This window comes from Vipera ursinii, assembly GCF_947247035.1.
Source record: "Vipera ursinii genome assembly, chromosome: 10".
NCBI classification, from domain to species: Eukaryota; Metazoa; Chordata; class Lepidosauria; order Squamata; family Viperidae; genus Vipera; species Vipera ursinii.
In genome coordinates, this window is record NC_139520.1 from 16,911,392 (window position 1) to 16,933,991 (window position 22,600).

The 22,600-nt window shown below is 40.6% G+C and overlaps 1 protein-coding gene across 4 annotated transcripts in view; it reads left to right on the forward strand.

The window, feature by feature from the left end:
* The window catches only part of PHKB (phosphorylase kinase regulatory subunit beta), a 97,597-nt gene that overhangs the window by 46,269 nt on the left and 28,728 nt on the right, over positions 1-22,600 (forward strand). For all 4 annotated transcript variants that reach the window (XM_083370530.1, XM_083370528.1, XM_083370527.1 and 1 more), the window contains 12 exons: positions 454-511; positions 3,129-3,206; positions 5,765-5,923; positions 7,251-7,345; positions 11,291-11,346; positions 12,052-12,145; positions 15,331-15,414; positions 16,054-16,158; positions 18,008-18,090; positions 18,198-18,288; positions 21,017-21,078; positions 21,246-21,408. In XM_083370530.1, the coding sequence (XP_083226656.1) occupies positions 454-511; positions 3,129-3,206; positions 5,765-5,923; positions 7,251-7,345; positions 11,291-11,346; positions 12,052-12,145; positions 15,331-15,414; positions 16,054-16,158; positions 18,008-18,090; positions 18,198-18,288; positions 21,017-21,078; positions 21,246-21,408 (1,128 nt within the window). The remainder of the gene's footprint in view (positions 1-453; positions 512-3,128; positions 3,207-5,764; positions 5,924-7,250; positions 7,346-11,290; positions 11,347-12,051; positions 12,146-15,330; positions 15,415-16,053; positions 16,159-18,007; positions 18,091-18,197; positions 18,289-21,016; positions 21,079-21,245; positions 21,409-22,600) is intronic.

Sequence of the window (22,600 nt, forward strand, 5' to 3'; positions counted from 1 at the left end):
ACATTATTTATCATTTTATTTAATTTCACAGCTGGCTACAGACTGGAGTGTATTAATAATAAAATTTTGATATGGTACTGAATATTAATGCTTTCCATTAAGAGATGTCTGAATGAAGTTCCCCTTTTTCCTTTTCTTTTCATACTATTTTTAATTTAAATGGAATTTCCTTGCGGAGAAGCACGATGCGATAAATCTTAACGCATAAAATTCTGGTTTCGCATTTTGAAAGGGTTGGAATTTTTTTTTTAATGTAGCCAGATGAATTACCTTTTTTTCTTCTCTTTCTTCGATGTAAGTTGTTGTTGTACTGACAAAGAATAATTTGTTTTCATGTGTATCTTTCATTCCTTTGAACTTGTAATAGATTGCTTGAACATCTTTCTGACAATAAAACTGCAGCACGGCCTTTTATACCTTTTTTTCTTTTTTTCTTTTTAAAACAACTTTCAGCTCTTTGACGGCATTGAATGCGAGTTTCCTCTCTTTTTTATTTTTATGATGATTGATGGTAAGTATGATTTTGTGTTCTTATTGTCTCAGAAGAGGGTTGGAATGTGTAGAGAGGATAAATGGATGGGTGCGTGCGTGTATACCCATGCCTATAGGCAAACCAAGAGGATGATTGTAATTGTTGGTGCCCAATTTTTGTAAAATGAATTTAGCTGATGGAATAAAGGGGGGGCATGATGGCTCAAGTGGTTAAAGACACTGAGCTTGTCATCTAGAAAGTTGACAGCCCAGGTTCAAGACCTGAGCACTACACAACGAGTGAACACCCGTCCAGCTCCTGTCAGCCTTGCAGTTCGAAAGCATGCAAATGCGAGTAGATCAATAGGTACCACTTTGGTGAGAAGCTTAACAGCATTTCATCCAGTTACCTTGGGATGTAGCCGTGCTGGCCACATGACCACAGAAAAGTTCCAACGCTGGAAGTTTTTAAGAAGAGACTGGATAGCCATTTGTCTGAAATGGTATAGGGCAGGGGTTGGCAACCTCGGCTCTTTTATGACTCGTGGACTTCAACTCCCAGAATTCCTGAGCCAGCATAGCATAGCTGGCTCAGGAATTCTGGGAGTTGAAGTCCACGAGTCATAAAAGAGCCGAGGTTGCCGACCCCTGGTATAGGGTTTCATGGGGAAACTACCTTTTAGCTTACCTTTTAATTAACAGAAAACTAATTTTTTCTGTTAGGTGTTTTATTTCTCACTGTGTTTGGTTGGACACAGCATTTATTTATGTACAATTAAGAGTAACAAGCTAAAGGTTTTTTTTAAGGGTTTTTTTTTGAGGGGGGAGGTCTCTAGTGCAGAAACGGTGTTCTGTTTCCTGCAAGAGCCCCCTCCCTCAGTTTCAACAGGGACAAGAGGAAATAATTGGAACTCCTCTCCCATCATTCCAAGCCAGGTCAATGCAATGACCGAAGGTTGCTTTAGGTAGATCTGTGAGTATCTAGTGTTTACATACCTGCCAGCCGTTTTTTGGGATTTTTCAGAGAGAAAAGCCGATGGTCACAGTCGAATGAATGACTTTTACTGAAATCTCATGTAGCTGCAGTGATATGTTTCCTCCCTCCTCCGTGACCTTTACCTTCAAGGAAATGCAGAATTTGAAATCGGCAACGTTTCCCCCCTCCCCTCCTCCAAACCCCCCCTCCCCCCGAAAAGAGGAAATGGAACCACTGCCAAGCGTGAATTATATAGACAAATGTCAGTAAAAGGAAATACAGACCAATGCTTAACACTGTAATCATGACAAAGCTGCAGGAAATCCACCTGGTATTTTATAACCCCCTACCTAACAGGGAAATTATTTTCAACTAGAGAAGTAGTGGGTATGACAGGGTAATCCATGAAAAATTATATGTGTGCCCATATATGATAGAGAGAATGTGTAATACCTTGTGAGCCATTCCTCTCGTCTGCCCCCCCTTTCTTACGTGGCGTTTCTCTCCTTCCGATCTTCGCTGGCTGCAAGCCACAGTTTGTGGTTTTGGCGCACTTGGCCAAACTGAGGAGGGGCAGGGTTGAGTCCTGGTCTGCACCCGTCTTTCTTCCGCAGTTGTTAAGTGACGCTCTCTGACTTTGCTTGTCAGGAGGTGATCATGTGACCCCTGGGACACAGCAGTGGTCATAAATATCAGTCGGTTCCCAGTGTCTGAATTTTGAAACCGGGAGACTGTGAGTTTTAGTCCCCTTTAGGCATGAAAGCCGGCTGGGTGACTTTGGGCCAATCACTAGGAGATTGTGAGTTCTAGTCCTGCCGTAAGCAGGAAAATCAGCTGGATGACTCTGGGACAATCACCAGGAGATTGTGAGTTCTAGTCCTGCCTTAAGAAGGAAAGCCGGTTGGGTGACTTTGAGCCAATCACCAGGAGATTGTGAGTTCTAGTCCTGCCTTAAGCAGGAAAATCATCTGGGTGACTCTGGGCCAATCACCAGGAGATTGTGAGTTCTAGTCCTGCCTTAAGCAGGAAAATCAGCTGGGTGACTCTGGGCCAATCACCAGGAGATTCTGAGTTCTAGTCCTGCCTTAAGCAGGAAAATCAGCTGGGTGACTCTGGGCCACTCACCAGGAGATTCTGAGTTCTAGTCCTGCCTTAAGCAGGAAAATCAGCTGGGTGACTCTGGGCCAATCACCAGGAGACTGTGAGTTCTAGTTCTGCCTTAAGGAGGAAAGTCAGCTGGGTGACTTTGGTCCAATCACCAGGAGATTGTGAGTTCTAGTCCTGCCTTAGGTATGAAAACTGTCTGGGTGAATTTGAGCCAATCCCTCTCTCTCAGCTTTTAACCTACCACAGCGTGTTGTGTTGGGGAAAATGGGAGGAAGAGTATTAGGTAAGTTCACCACGTTGAGTTATTTGTAAAAAAAAAACCACATTAAGATGGGATTCAGAAATGCAAGCAACTGTATTATATGATGGGCCATTTGAGTGAAAGGGCAAATGGCTTTGTAGAAAGCAGAAGGTCCTTGGGTGCCGTTTCCCATCTCTGCTGTTTCGTCTTGAAAATAAAGACTCTTTACCTTTGATAGCGGTTCACTGAAAGGGCGATGGGCCTTTTCATTAGCGCTGAGTCAGCTAGAAAGGGATGCGCCTTGCTAATAAAGTCTCCTTGGATTGCTTTTAGGGCTCTTTCGAGGTAACCCCGAGCAAGTCAAAGAATATCAGGACCTTCTGGATCCTATACTACAACAATCAGTGGAAGGTATTCTCCATGGAGAACTCTGGATAAGGGGTCCTCAAGCATGTTTCAAAGGGACGCGGTGGCTCAGTGGGTTAGGATGCTGAGCTTGTCGATCAGAAGGTCGGCAGTTTGGTGGGTTGAATCCCGAGTGCCGCGTAACAGAGTGAGCGCCTGTTACTCGTCCCAGCTTCTGCCAACCTAGCAGTTCGAAAGCATGTAAAAATGCAAGTAGAAAAATAGGGACCACTCTGGTGGGAAGGTAACAGCGTTCCGTGCGCCTTTGGCGTCTAGTCATGCCGGCCACATGACCACGGACACGTCCTCGGACAAGCGTTGGCACTTCGGCTTTGAAACGGAGATGAGCACCGGCCCCTAGAGTTGGAAACGACTAGCACGCATGTGCGGGGGAACCTTTACCTTACCTTTACCTTAAGCATGTTTCTAGTCAATGTAGTAAATGCCAGACCAACTGCTAGGAAGAACTTTAGAAGAACTCCGCTCCAGGCTAAATATGATGTCACTTTCATTCCCCCCCCCCTCAAATGTGGATCAGGAAAAAAGGTCTGGTGAATGAAATATCCATTGGCTAAACATTCGGTTGCTCAAGAGCCATGAGCCCCCTCTTCTTTTGTTGTATACAACAACTACATTGTGCATGAGACCAAACCATCCTGAAGGAGAAGATATTGTAGAATGGGTAAATCGAATAATGTGATGTGGCTCCATAGTATCTGGTCATGGCCAAAAAAGTAACATTTCTTGATCCTCTAGAACAGGGGTGTCAAACTGCCGGCCCGCGGGCCAGACGCATCATGGGGAAGCCGCGCCCACCCCATTGCCAACAATGGCCAAACAGTCCCGATACGTCGCGTGACTTTACGTGATGTCGTGTGTTTGTCATGTCTGCTCTTGAACCCTGTTTTTTAATCTTTATGACATTAAGATGGGTGGACTTTCAACTCCCAGAATTCCCCAGCCAGCCCGGCTGGCTGGGGAATTCTGGGAGTTAAAGTTCACCCATCTTACAGTTGCCAAAGTTGACAGACACTGATCTAGAAGCTGTCCCCTATTATACTTGGTCCTGGGATGGTAATTTGGGTCTTAAATCATGACACTTAATAGGTCTTGCAGAGTTTACGTAAGGAAGAAGCCTTGAGGATACCTCTGCATTCACTTTTCTCAAGGGGAATTTTTGGTTCTGAAGAGAGCTCTGAGTAAAAATTTTTTTTAAAAAAAATCCAATTTCAATTATGTTTATGATCTCATTGCTTCTCCCCCCCCTCGCCCCCTCGTATCAATACAATAAAGGCATTCCGTTTGAAAACGCTACAAAGGAAATCACACGGAGATGTTGAGTATCTCTTATGAAGTCTCTCTTATAAAAATGATCCTTTTGTTCTGAATCTGCCAACTCCTCTCCAGTCATCGTTTGCCTTCTGCTTTTTGTTTTAGCTGAATCTGGCTAATTAAAACAACCCCAGTGAATTATTTTAGCACTTAACTCTCCGTTTCCCACTTTTTAACACCCTTCTAGAAAGTGAGTAAGATGCTTTCCTTTACAATGTTTCCCAGTAGCCTATCCTTTCCATTTTAAATCCTGGCCAATGTCCCACTGTGTAAGGCAATATTAACCTTTTTTTTTAAAAAAAAATTGCTTTAAACCCCAGATTGCCATTTGCCTGAAATAATATATCATTTAATTAAATGTGCAAACACTGTGCGCCATGTCTTTAATAAACGTTTCAAAACGCACCTTCTTGGTTTTAAGCCGTTGCCGATGCAAATAACCTGTGCCTCAAATACCAATCTATTTTCGGACGTAGGTATATGTGACGATGTTAAAAACTCAGGCGTATAGAGGGATTGGGTTTAAAGCACCCTATTGAAGAATGCAACTCAAATCCTTTGGCCACCTAATGAGAAGGAAGGACTCACTGGAGAAGAGCCTAATGCTGGGAAAGGTTGAGGGCAAGAGAAGAACGGGACGACAGAGAATGAGGTGGCTGGACGGAGTCACTGAAGCAGTAGGCGTGAGCTTAAATGGACTCCAGAAGATGGTAGAGGACAGGAAGGCCTGGAGGAATGGTGTCCATGGGGTCGCGATGGGTCGGACACGACTTTGCAGCTAACAACAACAACAACAATTGAAGAATGCAGATTCTCTATCTCATTCCTAAGCTCACTTTCGTTAACGGCTTTTCATTTCACTAATAGCAGTTGTAAACATTTCTGATCTGTCGCACCTGCTTAACAGTGGTGCCTTGAAAAAAAGCACAGCCTTTTTCCATCTGTCAAAAATTGCCTTTCCCCCCCCCACTCCTTCTAGAAACAGTTTATAGGCATTGCATCTGTTCAGTCAAGGTATAAATCGAGATGGCGGTTTGTATCAACTTTAGGGAGCTGCAGCACAGAAGGATTATTAGTGGCGGCGTTATTTCTTTCACTGTGCTTTTTTTTGGGGTGGGGGGAACTTATATTGACACACGTGTATTTCTTTATTTTTCACTTCCCCCCCCCCCCCGAACCGCCCATGTCCTTCCGTTAATCCCTCTTTAACTAGTCTGTTTAAACATTTGCAGGCTTTCCGGTTGTACCCAAATATTACTACGTACCAGCTGATTTTGTTGACCTGGAAAAGAGAAATCCTGGCAGTCAGAAAAGGTTTCCTAGCAACCACGGACGGGATGGCAAGTTTTTTCTCTTGGGGCAGTCCCTCTATATTATTGCCAAACTTCTCGGTAAGTAAGCAGACCTACCAAAGAATCAGAATGTCCTCCAAGTTCAGGGGTAGGCAGCCTCGGCTCTTTTATGACTCATGGACTTCAACTCCCAGAATTCCTGAGCCAGCCATGCTGGCTCAGGAATTCTGGGAGTTGAAGTCCATGAGTCATAAAAGAGCCGAGGTTGCCTACCCCTGAACTAGTTGAATAAGCTTTTCCTGCACCTGAATTCTGGTGACTTCCTGAGTTTTAGAAGCTGCATGAAAAGGTTCCTGGATTATTAAACGACCTTTCAGCAATAGCAATAGCACTTATATACCACTTCATAGTGCTTTACAGCCCTCTCTAAGTGGTTTACAGAGTCGGCATATTACCCCTTCAACAATCTGGGTCCTCCTTTTACTGACCTCGGAAGGGTGGAGGGCTGAGTCAACCTTGAGCCGGTCATGATCGAACTCCTGGCAGTGGGCAGAGTTAGCCTGCAATACTGCATTCTAACCTCTGTGCCACCACGGCTGAGCACACTATCATGGCGCTTGTGAACCTATATCACACACAGTTTCCTAGAATTGCTAAACTGTAGCTTATTAACCTGAGAGTGAACTCAGAGTTGAGAATTGTAAGAACGATGCTGTTTGCTTGGGCCAGTCCATTAGTTCATCTTCCATTTTACCAACCTGATATTCTTTGGGAAGCGCACTACTTCCCCAAATAGAGTTCATCTTCCATGTTGCTCTGCAGCAGTTTGCAATTAAGATGCGCCTATGATTCACAAATATCCAGCCTATCTCCGTCAAGACTGGTGGCCTTTGACAGATGCATTCTTCGTAGCCTGCTTTGACTGGCTTTGAACGTCGACAGTATCTCTTGTTTAAACTGTAGCTTTTTATTACATCCAAAGAGAAAACTTGACACTGGAAAAAAAATATTCAAGCTGTTGATGTTGAAGTTTGAAGCACAATGAAAGGTTGAGGGAAGAGCATATGAGCACATGGCTTGTCATAGTGAGCTCGTTCAAGATCATCGTCTCTCCGTGCAGTGTTAGATTTCAGGGTGGCTTAAAAAAAATACATGCTGAAAATGTCTTGGGGTAAATTCTCCATGCTGTTTGTTAAGAGTTCTGGGATGGAAACTGGCTTTCTGATCCCCCTGGGTGTGCAACGTGTTCTGGCAAAACTGGGCTCAGATGCATTCAGCGATCTAAGGACCAGCCACCACGTGTCATTATCACTCTGATGCTGATCTTGGTTTCTTGCACATTTCAGAGTAATAAATTGTGTAGTGGCGACAACTGCTTTGAATTATCCGTTGACAAATAACCGATGTTTGGTGGTTTTGCTTTCAGTGGATGGTTTAGTAAGCATTAAAGATATCGACCCGGTGAAGCGTTTCATTCCCCCGCAAGATCAACGGAACGTTAGCATGCGGTACTCAAATCAGGTATATTTCTACTGATGTATAAAAAAAAAAGTCTTATTATTGTTGAGCAAATTGCTGATCCCTAACATATTGTGGGCGGGAAATAATTTTGGATTAGTCTATGATGAGGAGCCTAGAATAAATTGCTTACATAATAACTATTTGCAAAGTTTTCCATACTTTTCAAAGTTGGAATAGACCATCTGGATAATATTTTTTAAATTGCATACCCCAGTTTTTATAAGCCAGCAGAACCAGTTAGCTAATTTGAACTGTTGGTTACAAAACACGACTGAGTTGGTTTACTAATGTTATATCAATGTCCACTCATTGGATCTAGTAGTTATAGAATAACTGTTGGAGCTAAAATAGGTGCTGGGCAAATAGGTCAGGCCTTAAAATTATGATTAGCAAGCATCCAGCAGGAGCCTGTCCTATAATTTATTCAATTTTGTTTTCTTTCAAAAAAAATACCAGCCTGGACAAAACATATAAAAAGAACTGCATATATGAGATGCATTGGTGACTTTATTTTTTCCATAGAGACCCTAGGCTTGTGTTTTGGTTGTTAAATTTACCAACTCTCCCTCTACATTCTTCTTAAAACTACAATTCAGGTATCTTAAACTACAGGTAATCCTTGACTTACAACCATTTGTTTAGTAACTGTCCATAGTTACAGTGGCAGTGAAAAAAGTTAGTAGGCTTGAGGTTGGTTCCTGGAAAAGTTCTACAGTAGCAGGTTGAAACAAGTACACAGCTCACAAAATTTGTGAGATTGTGATAGACTCCGTGGATCACCTCATATTTTTTAGGACTGCAGACAAGGCAGAAGAATCAATAAAACATACCTAACACATTTAATTTTAAGCAGTCATGACTGTATCTTACCTTAATTTCTTCTTCACAACTCTTACCTTCTATTTGTTTTCAGTTCAATAAATCAAGTTATTTTGTTGGATTTTTGGAATTTACTGGCATTCCATTAGTATTGGTTTTAATTCATTTTAATGGTAGCTGCAAAACCATTATCTGAACTGAACCCAGTTAACAGGTTTCTCATCCAGCTTGATTGTAAATCTTTGTTCTCCAGACATTTATTCCCTTATTCAGGAATTGGCTTTCTCAGCAGGAGACTCACAAGACATGACTCAGTTAGATTTGTCCTTTGATTTCAGATAAGAATAAAACACATGAAAATATTACCCACTGTGCTATGCAAAAGTCAAAGCTTTTTCAAGTTAATGAATAGTAGGGAGGACTCAGCCTGTACTCATTACATTCCCACATGCAAACGCTTTACTACAAAGGATCCCGTACAAAGGATTAAGCTAACCTCATTTTTGTTCCAAAGCAAATTAAGGAAATCCATTTAGTCTCACATCTATATATATATATATAAAGGTAAAGGTTCCCCCGCACATGCGTGCTAGTCGTTTCTGACTCTAGGGGCCGGTGCTCATCTCCGTTTCAAAGCTGAAGAGCCAGCCCTTGTCCGAGGACGTCTCCGTGGTCATGTGGCCGGCATGACTAGACACCAAAGGCGCACGGAACACCGTTACCTTCCCACCGTAGTGGTCTCTATTTTTCTACTTGCATTTTTACGTGCTTTCAAACTGCTAGGTTGGCAGAAGCTGGGACGAGTAACAGGTACTCACTCTGCTACGCGGCACTCAGGATTCAACCCGCCAAACTGCCAACCTTCTGATCGACAAGCTCAGCGTCCTGTGTGTGTGTGTGTGTGTGTGTGTATACATATGTACACGCACACATATAGATATAGATATGTAGATATATAGATATAGATAGCTTCATAAAAGCCAATCAGTCAGCCAAAATTAATGAAGCTCGTGTAGTTCTCATTAGTAATAAAACAATTTAATCAAACTTGAGATTTGGGATAAAAGCTATTTTCTAGAAAATGGCCCTTTTTCTAAAAACTTATCATGAAACCAGATCTATCGAAGAGCTATTATTCTTTTTCCCATAACTGGAATTCAAGCATGAATGACTCCATATGAAAAAAATGCTTTCTGAATTTAAAATGGTTCTTTCCCTACAACGGAGAAATGATAACGTGTATGGGGTAATTCCCCTGAATTGTTTCTCTTATGAATATCCCATTTCCAACTGAAGTGGACAAGTACTTCATAAAAGGGCTTTGTATTCGAATTCTAAACATTCTCTGGTATAAGCAGGAACAGACTGTAGCAGTTCTCCGCAGGTGTCTACAGATGTTGATTTTTTTTCTTCCAGTCATAAAATATCTTCATTCCAGCATTTTTTTCCTCTGTCAAACAAATAAAAACAGGACCACAGACCCAATAAACAAATCATAACAGTTTTCTTTCCCCCCCCCCCAGTCCTTTCTTCATCCTTATGTTAAAAGCTCATTTGCATTTAACCTTGCTGAAATCAATTCTATTTGATGCTTCAAAAGATTCATCAGGCTAAATCAAGCATTAGTTGAGCCAGGATGTTTATTTATCTTTTAGAATTGAGACATCCCTCAACACCTTGCTTTACTCACTTAGAACAACCCTTTCCAAACCTCTTAATGTGTTACATCGCGCTTCAATTTTTTCTCCTTGTGCTTCAAAAGTCCTGCCAGGAACTCAGTCAACAGGCTGCTATGAAGCCATTAGAAGTTCAAATCAAAGGGGTGGAGGATATTGTGATGGCAACTGTCCATTGATCTTGATCCTGACTAGATCAAAACCCCATAAGGAGTGGGGGGGACTTGCATCACTCCTCTTACTTTGAGGTTTATTGAAAACTGAGCCTCAGGCCAATTTCTAACAATAGTTCCATTGTTCTACTCTACTCTAGAACAGCGGTGACCCTGCATCACACCCACACCAACTCTTTGTCACAAATGCCTGACTTGCAATAAGTGGAACTGCTTCTTAAATTGATAATAGGATTGTAAATACTTAAAATCTTGGAATAATAAGTATGGTGTCCTTCTGCTTTTCATAAGCATTAGTTAGAGAGCACTGATTGTTTTCCAAGTTTTTTCTCAAACAAAAGCAATCTATGTTACATGTGTATAGCAGATTTCACCGATCTGGGCACGGTCTAGATGCCTAGACATCTTATCCTAGAACCCTTCAGTCAGAGTAGCCATTGTTGAGGTTTATAATAGTTGAAGCCCACACATCTAGAAAGTGCCCGGATTTTGCAAGTGTGTACCGAACAAACGCAGTGTAGTGTATATAGTTTTATTTGTGTACCAATATCAGACTGTATGAAGTTGCCCAATTAAAAACCCTGCAACTAAAAGTATAGTTGATGCTTTGCTGGTGCCTTAAGTCAGACCCCCAAATTCTGATATGTTCATAGGCAGTGACAATTCCATTGTGTTTTTTTCTGTGGGGTCTCATTGCTCTCCTCAAAAAAAAAAAATAAACATATGGAATCTGCCCATAAAATGAATGAGAAAGACATTTTGGGTAAATAAACTCTACATGTGCAGTCATGTAGGCTATCTGCTACGTAGAACATCTGTTATGCATCAACCTTACATACCACTGCTGAGAGATAACCAGTAGCATTACATTCATGGATTAGTAGAAAGTGCTTTTTAGTAAACGATGCACAACCCTAATAAATCAAAAGCTGATGGTTTCTTCTCCTTCCTGCTTCGCTACAAAAGAGCTAAACAAAAGGGAAGAAGCTGTTCCTACCGTTTCAACAGCGCATGACTCAAAAAATTATTGACAGCGCAGCTCCTCAGGTGACACTTAGATTGATACGTGTTGCTTTCCTGATGTTCCTTTCTCCTGTTTGCATAACCAAATGGATTAACAGGCAATAAAGAAAGAAGGAAAGCTGCAACTCAGCCGGAAAATGCCGGTCATATTTAATGAATGGTCATGGTTCACATTGGCTTTGCGTCGTGTGGCAGGTAACAATCAAATAGCAGATCCCCATCCAAAAGTTTTCTTTTTCTGCTTATGGTTTTAGGGTCCCTTGGAAAATGACCTCGTGGTCCATGTTGCGTTGATCGCTGAAAGCCAACGGTAAGTCATTCAGATCTCCATTAAATCTCTCTGATTGGTTTTCAAGGTGCTAGTTAGCGATTCTGGTACTTAAGATGGAGATGCCGTCATCTCCAGATCCTTTGTAGGTGAAATCTTGCAGAGTTTCTGCACCCCTCCTATAACAACATCCTGCGGTCAAGAGGCAGAGTGAAACCGTTGTATTTTGATGGGTCAGGCTGGAAATTTAAAATCAGGAGCTTGACATTTTCCTTTCCTGATCAACAAATTAGTTTACTCAATGGGCTTCAAGCTTCAGCACAAGCCTCTAGTGAAGTCCCAAGTCTCCTGTTCCAGGACTGATCTCAAGAATGGTGGATTGCGAAGAATTCTTGGTTCAGATCTGAATTTTGTCACCAGCCATATTCAGGTTTCTGGTTTATTCAGGCAGGTTCAAGAGTTATAGGACAGAGACATTGTGTTAGACTGTCACTGTGTTTCTGTCTTAGCATGTTGCATAAGCATGTGAAGACAGGCAGATCTTTCCGAGACCTTTTGGGAGATATCTGGACCGACATGGTAATTCTATTTTTGAAAGTCTCAAAGCAATAATAAAGGTTATTACACCCAACCTGGCTTTGATTCCATGAAAACCTGGATTTCTTTCAAATGTGGTCTGCTGAAAGCAGATTCCAGTTTTGTCGCACTAATGTTCCCTTGTAATGTTTTCACTGAAAACAACAACAGCTTGCAGGTGTTTCTGAACACATATGGAATCCAAACACAAACACCGCAACAAGTTGAACCCATTCAGATTTGGCCTCAACAAGAGCTTGTGAAGGTAAGTTATTACTTTAGCATTTTTTAAAAAAAAAAATCTTTTCATTTCCTTTTTAAAACCAGTGTTTCCTAGGCTATGATAAATTGCTTCGATATTGGTACTACCTATGTCAAATTATGGTAGAGGACAGGAAGGCCTGGAGGAACGTTGTCCACGGGGTCGCGATGAGTCGGACACGACTTCGCAACTAACAACAACAACAACAACATGTCAAATAAAAAAACTATATATGTTCACATACATACACACACAAACAGACACACGCATATCAATAAACAAACAAGCATCAAGTTCCCTTCGTCCAGTGCGCTCCCACAGGTAGGGCCTTCTCAGGGTGCCGCTGGTAAAAGATTGCCGGCGGGTAACGCCCAGAAGGAGGGCCTTCTCAGCCTGCCCTCTGGAACCAGCCGCCCGTGGAGCTGAGGACTGCCCCCGACCTCCGTTCATTCCGCCCGGACCTGAAGACCTGGCTCTTCGAGCTCTCTGGCCCAGGCTGAGAATTTTAATTTTAATTTTAATTTTAATTTTAATTGGGGTTTTTACTCTTTCAGGGACTGTTATAATCTTTTTAATTGTTTTTTTTAATTTTTGTATTTCTTGTTTTAATTCCCTGTAAACCACCCTGAGTCCTTCGGGAAAGGGCGGTATACAAATCCAGTTAAATAAATAAAATAAAATAAACGCAGGTTTTATTAAAAAGGAACACTTTAGAAATAGTTAGAAATGAATCCTAAGGAAATGAAGTAAATGATGCACTTGTTTTTATAGAGAGAAAATCTCTTCCAATATTGTTTCGCTCTAGTGCTTAGAAGAGCAAATGTTTCTAGTCCAAACACATCTCATTTGTAAACAAGGTCCGATTCAAATTTTGTTGAGCAAATACGTTTAACTTAATTCGTGCTGATATTCTGAGATTGCTCGGTGAATAAAATTGTCTCAGGCAAAATATGTTTCTGAAATAACACGCCTTCCAAGATTAGAAACCGGGAGACTGTTGAGTTCTCGTCCCAGCTGAGGCACTAAGCTAGCTGGGTGATTTTGGGCCAGTCATTCTTAAGTAGCCTATGGAAGAAGGCAATGGCAAACCGTTTCTGAAAAGTTTTTACTAAGAAAACTGCAGATACTTATTCAGACAGTCTCTGAGAATGGACACGATTAAACGGAGGAGGGGCTAAAAAAACATATTTCTGTATGCTGATTTTTCCCTTCCTTCCTTTTGTTTGATAGATCTGATTCTAGGATAAAAGTAGAAGAAAGAAAGCATTTGCCGGAAGCATCATCCATAAATTGGAGCTTTTTTTTTTTAATAGGAAATCATTGAATTGGGAAATAGGTAGAAAAAGAGTTCATGGCTCATGTTTCTTTTGTTTTTGCTACTTTTGTATGCTAGATGCAATAGGGACATTGTAGGAATCCAGTGGAACTGAATTTCAGAGAGTAGCATATTTCGAGTAGTTAAGTGAATCTTTTAAAAAAACCAAAAACGAAAAAGTGATTATCCTATATCATATCTCTTGGCAGAGAAATCCATGAACACGTCAAATAATTTGGATCATTCCAATGAGAGACGAGTTCTCCTCAGTCTTTCGTGAAAATAAAGCTGTTTTAGAAGATTAAGTGTCCCATCTTTTTCAGATGAATTGCGATGTTTCGTTTTTCTATTGTACGTTGGACTCGTGTTGCAAAACGAAGAGGAAGACGTCATATTTTATTTTAACCCCCTTGTGTATGTGTGTGTGTGTGTGTGAGAGAGAGAGAGACAGAGAAATAGAGAGGAAATCTGGTTTATATGTGAAAGTTTTGTTTCTTGCTTTCATTGCATTAAAAAAAAATCTATTAAAAAATTTAAAGTACCCAGGAATAAACCAGGAGGCAGTCCTACCTAGTCCCCTGGGGGAAAAAAAACAACAACCCTAAAAATAGAGCACCACCACCCTTTGCCCAATAAATATTAAATGTATTTTTTTTAATCATTTTAACCATTTATATCCCGCCCTACTCCGAAGACTCAGAGCGGCTTAAGAAGCACAAATCAATGTGCTTAGCAATAGCCTTCATTCTATGTATATGCCTGCTTATTAGGGCTTTCGCCCCCCCCCCCAAGCGGCATTTTTACAAAGTCAGCTTATTGCCCCCAACAATCTGGGTCCTCATTTTACCTACCTCAGAAGGATGGAAGGCTGAGTCAACCTTCAGCCTGGTGGGACTCGAACCTGCACTAATTGCAGGCAGCTGGTGTTACTTAAGGAGGCATTAGCCCACTGCTCCACCAAGGCTCTTTATATTTCAATTATGGATCTTCAGTATTTATTTTATTTCAAACACTTACAACCCACCAGGCCTGGCCAGGGCAGGACATGAATGCATAAGAGGAAGAGAAAGAAGCCTTTCAGATTTCCAGCTTTCAAACAGAACCCCCTTGAGATGCCACCATTATTTCTTTGAACTGAACCCTCAGATAAATTGGAATCCCATATAACTGTTTCAGGAAGGGGGTCCTATAAACTCAGCATAGAGCATCGATCACAGCTTATCTCCGGCATTCTAGACATACCATAATTGATGAGCGACCATCAAAGGAAACCCATAATTCAATAAGTCTTAACAGGATGCAGTTAAATATGGATCTGCTGGCCACACAAGGCAAAGCAAAGGTGGGATTTGTACCTATTCCCACATGCAGTTTTTAAGTGGAGTTCCTCTTCGATTTGTGCCACCTTCTCTTTGCTTTATACGTGCTTGGCTTTCTTTTCAAACCGCTCGAATAATGCCGGAGGGAGATTGACCTTCACTTCCTGAAAAGGTCACTCTGCTACAGAAGCATTGACCAGCTTCCCGGCTGTCTCCTTGGCCCAGAAAACTTTGACTAGAAATCTTTTTTTTTAAGAGTGAATGTGTTCACTGAGGCAATCCTATGTGCAAGAAGTACGAACTGGTGACTCCTACTCTTTTTTTAAAGAATGTTCTGGATCGTTTCCCTCTCCATCTCACGTTCACTTGTTGTGTCTTCTCACAGAGATCGTAAATATTCCGATTTTGCCAGAAGGAGGCTCCGGTCCTTGTTTTTTAAATGAACACATAAGGAATTCTGCTGCCCTTACTGATCCTTCCCAAAGACACCACCCTCGACTCCCTCTCTGAACATGGGTTTGCTGTGCCACGTTACATTATAATGTTTTTTACAGGCTTACTTCCATCTGGGCGTCAACGAAAAGCTGGGACTTTCTGGAAGACCCGACCGACCCATCGGTTGCCTTGGAACATCAAAGGTCCTTACAGAGAGTCACTATCCTGCATGGTTTAGTTAGTCTAAATATCGGAGGTGGTCTAAATCAGAGGTCCCCAATCCCCGGTTTGTGGACCGGCACCAGGACGCAGCATGCCAGAAAGTGGGCCACTCAAACAAGCTGCATCCAGTACATGAATCCACACCTCCTCCGGTCCGCGGAAAAACCTCTCTCCACGGAATTGGTCCCTGGTGCCCAACAGGTTGGGGACCTCTGGTCTAAATTATTCTTCGAGCTTAGCAAGAAATGGGTAGCGAAGCTTTTTGCTCCCTTTTCAGGAATTCGGCCCATTGAGTTTTGCATGGCTTATGACCGAAATGGCAAATCTTACCTAAGGTTTGTTTATCTGCAAGTTCTTAGGAACAATCATCTCATTAGTAATTTAGGAGAAAGCTCTCCTAGGTGTTTTCAGCGTAATTGAGAATAGAACTTGGGCTATGATAGCCGTGCTAGTTTGTGAGGTTCCACCAAAAGTTTTAGCTTGGCTTGCTTGAATGCCTCCATGATTAAAAACGCTGTGCCGATTGGCTTTAACTGTAACATAGAATTTAGAGTTTACTCTCATAAAGATCTGATTGTCCGTGTTTCGTGGATCTGAGACATTGATGGTTTATTCTGCAGATTTATCGAATATTGGGGAAAACAGTGGTTTGCTACCCAATCATCTTTGACCTGAGTGATTTCTACATGTCGCAGGATGTTATGATGTTGATTGATGACATTAAGGTATTTTCTGGTAAAATCTGATTCTGCTCCATCTGTTTTCATTTTAAAAGCTTAGACAATTTAAATCATACATTAAGTCTTGTGCTTTATTATGATCTGGGAACCTAAAAGGAAAAAAAAAGAAGATCTTGTACTCAACAAGGAAGGGACACAATTGCTTTCTCCAGAATCTTTTGCTTGAAGTTGAATTTACTTGCTTAACTTACAGAAAAGAAAACCTCACTAAAAAAAAAGCTGGCATACTTTGAGCTGACTTGCATTAAACTGGGTTGTATAGCTAATTCCATATATTAGCAACAAAGTGAAAGTTAACTGCATTTGGAGCCACAGAAAAACATTTGTGAATTTGGGATGCTTTTTGTGGGGAAAAAATATATCTTTCATTATGTAAGATGCTGCACCTTTTCTTAATTTCTTAAGAAGCACAGACATGGGTCAAAGAGAAGGGTGAGATGAAGCTGATAGATTAAAAAATGCAGTCCACTCTCAAATAACCACAATAAAAAGACCAAAGTATCAAGATTGGCTTTCTTTGTAAAATGTTAAATTGAGGATTAATCATGCAGCTGTACAGTAAATGTGGAGGGAGAGGGAGAGAGGGAGGGAGGGGAAAGAGAGAGAGGGAGGGAGACTGGAGAAGCCAAGTGATGCTGAATTGATGAAAGCTGCTAAAAATCCACATTTGAACTGGTAAGGTTCAATTTCATAAGTGGGAAAAAAGTAATCCTGGGGCCCTAGAAGGAAATTACAAAGTTGTTGAAACCCCAAGGAGAGTTTTTGATTTACAGCATCTGCTGTTTTGTAAAGATTGGGTTGGATAATCTGGGAACACTCAGTGCCGGAGAACAGTGCTCTGTAATTTTACCTTTTAAAATATATTATCCCCACTCAACCTGGTCTTTCTTTCTTTCTTTCTTTCTTTCTTTCTTTCTTTCTTTCTTTCTTTCTTTCTTTCTTTCTTTCTTTCTTTCCTTCCCTCCCTCCCTCCCTCCCTCCCTCCCTCCCTCCCTCCCTCCCTCCCTCTCTCTCTCTCTCTCTCTCTCTCTTTCTTTCTTTCTTTCTTTCTTTCTTTCTTTCTTTCTTTCTTTCTTTCTTTCTTTCTTTCGAAGTATTTGAATTCCCTCAGTTTCCATGGGCTTTTAAGTGGATTGATTTGGTGGCTTGCATTTATTATTTTTTTTTTACAAAAACTGGAGAATAAAAAAGCTTTCCAAGACATTCTGTAAATAATTCTTTTCAGATTATCCCTGAAGAAAAAGAACATTATCTAAAATGTCATTTCAGTAAATATTCCTGACATGGAGTCTCCTATGAAATTCATTAGTATTTGTGGTCAATAAAGTCTTTTCCACAGAGTTCATTTCCACATTACAAATCATCTTCAGGAATCACCACATTGGTCTGATTCAGATCTGTTTAGATTGAAATTGCATTGTGTGTACCAGTGCTTCTCAACCTTGGCACTTCAAGATGTGTGCACTTCAACACCCAGAATTCAGTACATTATATACATTATATATACAAAGGGTTACATTATATGTAATCTCTATATCTCTCTGTCTCTCTGTCTCTCTCTGTCTCTCTCTCTCTGTCTCTCTCTGTCTCTCTCTCTCTCTCTTCCATCTATCTATCCACCAGATCTAAACTGCATTGTATCTATCAGTATTTCTCAACCATGGGCATCTGAAGATATGTGGACTTCATCTCCCACTATTCCCCAGCCAATCACTCATGTACTCTACACACCCGTGTATTCTAAAATATTGTCTTGTTTTGCTAATGTGATGTTTTTATTGCAATTTACACTATTTCAATATTCTTTCTCATGGGGGGGCCTTTATTTCCTTAGAATGCTTTGCAGTTCATTAAACAATACTGGAAAATGCACGGCCGTCCTTTATTCCTTGTGCTCATTCGAGAGGACAACATAAGGTAAGACTTCGCCCACAGAAACATGCACGTAAGATTCCCAATGCTTGGACATTTGAAAAGTTTGCAATATGAAATCTTGTTTTTTATTTTTTTATTTTTTACCTCAGGGGAAGTAGATTCAACCCCATACTAGACATGCTTGCCTCGTTTAAGAACGGTGTGGTCGGTGGAGTGAAGGTTCACGTTGATAGGCTACAGGTATAATCGTCTTTTCATTGATGCACGGCATAAAGTGTGGCTTATAAATATTTCGGGTAATCCGCAGGTCTGAACGTGTCTTATTTCTGAATGAAATTAATATTTTAAAAAAAAATCAGAAGACTTGGGACTTTGATGTTACATAGGTTGATGGCAGCAAGATTACTTTATGTACAAGAATGGAAGGACACTTTGATTCCCACAATGGACAAATGGTTGCAAAAGTTGATGGAGTTAGCAGAGATGGCTAAAGTGACTGCTTTGATAAAAGAAAAAACACAATTACTTTTGTTTTTACTTGGAAACTGCTTCTGGGCTTTGTGCTTGAGGTAGAAAAAAAAGCTTTGATTTTGGGTTTTACTGATTAGATAGATCTGTTGTTATAGAAACGGCTAGTTTATAGTATTATGTAAAAGTAAAGAGCTGAAGTTGGATGTTACTATTTTATTCTACCACACGAAAGGGAGTCGGAAGTCAATGACTTTTTTTATTCTTTTTTCCTGCATTTCTACACTTTTCCCTTCCCTTTTCCCTCCCCTATTTTTTCCTACTATTTGCTTTCGTATTTTCGTATTTTATATTATAAACTAATTAAAAAAAAGAAAATTCTAGGAAAAAAATAATAATCACAATCGAAAAATCAGGTCACCTGTGAACTCTCCCAGTTATGCTGCATTCATTAAACCATGCTTAGCCGGTTTAATGCAATATATTAAACATACATAAAACTTCTTTATGTACGTTAATGGTTCCATGCAATATCTGAATCCAGTCCTTGTCTTCCAAATCCTGCTGGATCAATTCCAAAACTTCTTATTTGCTTGCCAATTTTAGGGGCTCCGTTCCATGCAATGAGGAACAGATGTCAGTGATGACAACTGAAAAATTCCAGCTTCTGTCTGGAAAATGTTTGGTTCACCATTGTTGTGCTTCTTTCTTGTTTTTAAAAGTGTAGCTTGAGCCCCTAATAAATAACGGTTGCCAGAATCTTTAGCATCTAGACAGCCATTCTGGTATTTTCAGCCTGACCTATATACAATTATTTCTCAGGTTTAAATAATGCAACATTTTCTTTTGCTAAGGCTTGAGCATTAATTTCCTAAATTACTCCACTGTTGTATTCTTGGATGTCGTCCATTTCATCACAGAAAGAGGAAAAAATTGAAATAGTGAGATTGTGATATGCTAATAATGCATTATCTATTAGAGGGAATATATGTTCGTGTTCATAATTTACTTGCAGTTTCTGAATATGTATGCAGAGAGTTAGGCTTTTAGACATTAATTCATGGAAGAGTTATATAATTTTGCATAAAAATACTTTCCATTGTGGTCGTAAAACTACCGTTTCCAGGCTTGGCTAGGATATTTTTCCCATTTATGGGATCATAATACACTTAATGCAATTTGTGCTCAGATATGCAAGATAAACGGGGAATATAAAGATCAGGATAAAACATGTAAATCAAATTATGACAGAGAGGCGGTGTTCCCATTGTGGCTGCGTAGATGTCTTGATATATTTTTGCTATACAAATGAAAAGTTACTCTAACCTTATCTCTTGTTAGTTTTTCCTCACCAGTGTGAGACCCTTTTTCATGGGAAAGCTTAACATTGATTCAGCGTAATCTTGTTTTCCCCTTTGGAGATATATTTGAATATTTAAAGGGTTAATAGCAGATAATATGTACACCTGATGAAATATTAATAAGAAAAAGTGCAACTTTGTTCTCCAGCAAAGCATAAATATTTGGGTAGGAAATTGAATTGGACAGTTGCGGGGGTGGGGGTGGGGAGATCAAAACCTAATCCTCCTTTCTCCCTCTGCACGAAAATCCTGAAAAAAAGGGCTAGAAACATACTAGAAACCATCTGAAGAAACAGTTGCTTAGAACAGTGCTTTCCAACCTTAGGAACTTGAAGATGCGTGGACTTCAACTCCCAGAATTCCCCAGCCAGCATAGCTGGCTGGGGAATTCTGGGAGTTGAAGTCCACACATCTTCAAGTTCCTAAGGTTGGGAAACGCTGGCTTAGAATGATCAATAAACAAGAAACCTATTCTTCTTGCCCTATCTGGAAGCTAATCTTACACGGTCATATTTTCCCACAACCAGCCTTGTTTTGTGCAAGAAATACTACTATCTTTATGGGATCACACATACACCCCTCCTTCTCTCCCTCTGTTTGTCTCTTTCTAGCACCTGGCTGACTATTCCATCCATCCATCCATCCATCCATCCACGGTTGTGTTTTTAAAAGCAGTTTGCAGTGCTACTATGCTTTATTACAGCAAACTGGCATTTCTCATATTTCTACTAACTTGGTTTTTTTCCCTCTTCATTTCATTTCATTTTATTAAATTTATATCCTCTCCCTGAGGACTCAGGGCGGCTCACAACAATAAAAATTAAAAAACATAGAGTAAAAAATTTAAAAGAGAATTAAACAATAAATACAAAATTACAAAACAATTTAACCCAGTAAAAGCCTAATTAAAAATCGTAGTCAGTCCAGGCCCGCTTGTTGGAACAACCATGTCTTCAGGTCACGGCAGAAGGACCGAAAGTCAGGGGCCATCCGCAGCTCCGGAGACAACTCATTCCAGAGGGTCCGCGCGCCCAACTAGCAAATTCTGTTGCTAGTTGATTTTTCCAATTATCTTTCTTTTTATTTCAACATATAATATGCTTATAACAATTATTCACCATTTCTCTTCTCTATTTCAGACATTAATCTCTGGAGCAGTGGTCGAACAATTGGATTTCTTAAGGATCAGTGACACAGAGGAGTATGTATATCCGAAATTATAGTAAAACAATAGCTTCATGCATCTCCGATGGGCTTCCTAGATCATTTTTCTTAGTTCAGCGTCACGTCAGAAAGGGGGAATCATGAAAGCATCCATTAGATTTTTATTTTTTTCCCCCTCAGGCTTACAAAATTTTCTTTCCGCAGGCCTCCGGAATTTAAGAGTTTTGAAGAACTGGAGCTTCCGAAACATTCAAAAGTCAAGAGGCAAACCAGCACACCAAATGCAACTGAGCTAGAACAGCAGCCAGACATTCATCATAGCGACTGGAAAAACAAGCCAATTCATGAGATTCTTCACAAACTGAATGTGCGTTTCTAAATGCTTGATCTGTGTGGTATCTAGGGAAGAAATTCATTCCAATCGTGAATCATTTCCAGACATCAACCTTTTTTCCCCCCTTAAAAAAAAAATTGGCAAAATGTACCAAAGCATGGGCATCTGGAAAAATAGGCAAAGGTGTTTTTAACGTCGCCACACACTTAACCTGTGTTAGGTATCAGGACACAAGTACAAAACGGCAGCCTTTGCACCATGATAGCGTTGCGTGCCTTTTCGGCATTTCGGTTTGCAGCCGATGTTGCGGCACCAAAGATGATGATGATTGGGAATTCTCCAGATATTATAAGCAATCCAATGATTTCACCAAGGAGTGTAGTTTCAGGCTTCATTTTGCTGAGTCGGTAACCCAGAGATAACCATGCCTTCTGTTTCCGATGAAAATCTTCCTGTGATTTGGTTAAAAACACAGCATTCCTGCCTGCAAAGTTGAGGTTTTATAGAAGGATGCAGAGAACATCAAGAGAGAAAAAAAAGAACCTCTAAGGGCCAGTAACTTATAACAACAAACTAGTAGGAACATAATAATGGCAGAACATCGGTCAGTGGGTAGAGAAAGATAGAGGACTTGGCAGAGGGGAATATATGATGGAGAAGGATAGGGCTGGGGGAGATATGCAGGCCCTTCCAAAGGATTCCAGTGAAAACCATCTCAACCTTGGTAACTTTAAGATAAATGGACTTCAACTCCTCATGGCTGGCTGGGGAATTCTGGGAGTTGAAGTCCATTTACCTTGAAGTTACCAAAGTTGAGAAGCACTGGTTTGATAAGTTACCTTCTCATTTATACTGACTCAGAAAGGTCCCAGTGCCGGAAGTGAGACATTCTTATAGGAAGTCAAGGAAGAAATTCACAATTTGAGAAATGTAGATTAGTTAAGATTACTTATCAGGTTAGGATGGGACAGGACAGGACAGGACAGGAGAATAGAGTAGAATAGAATAGAATAGAATAGAATAGAATAGAATAGAATAGAATAGAATAGAATAGAATAGAATAGAATAGAATAGAATAGAATAGTTGGAAGGGACCTTGGAGGTCTTCTAGTCCAACCACCTGCTTAGGCAGGAAACCCTATGCCATTCCAGACAAATGGTTCTCCAATCTCTTAAAGACTTCCAGTGTTGGAGCACCCACAACTTCTGGAGGCAGATTCTTCCT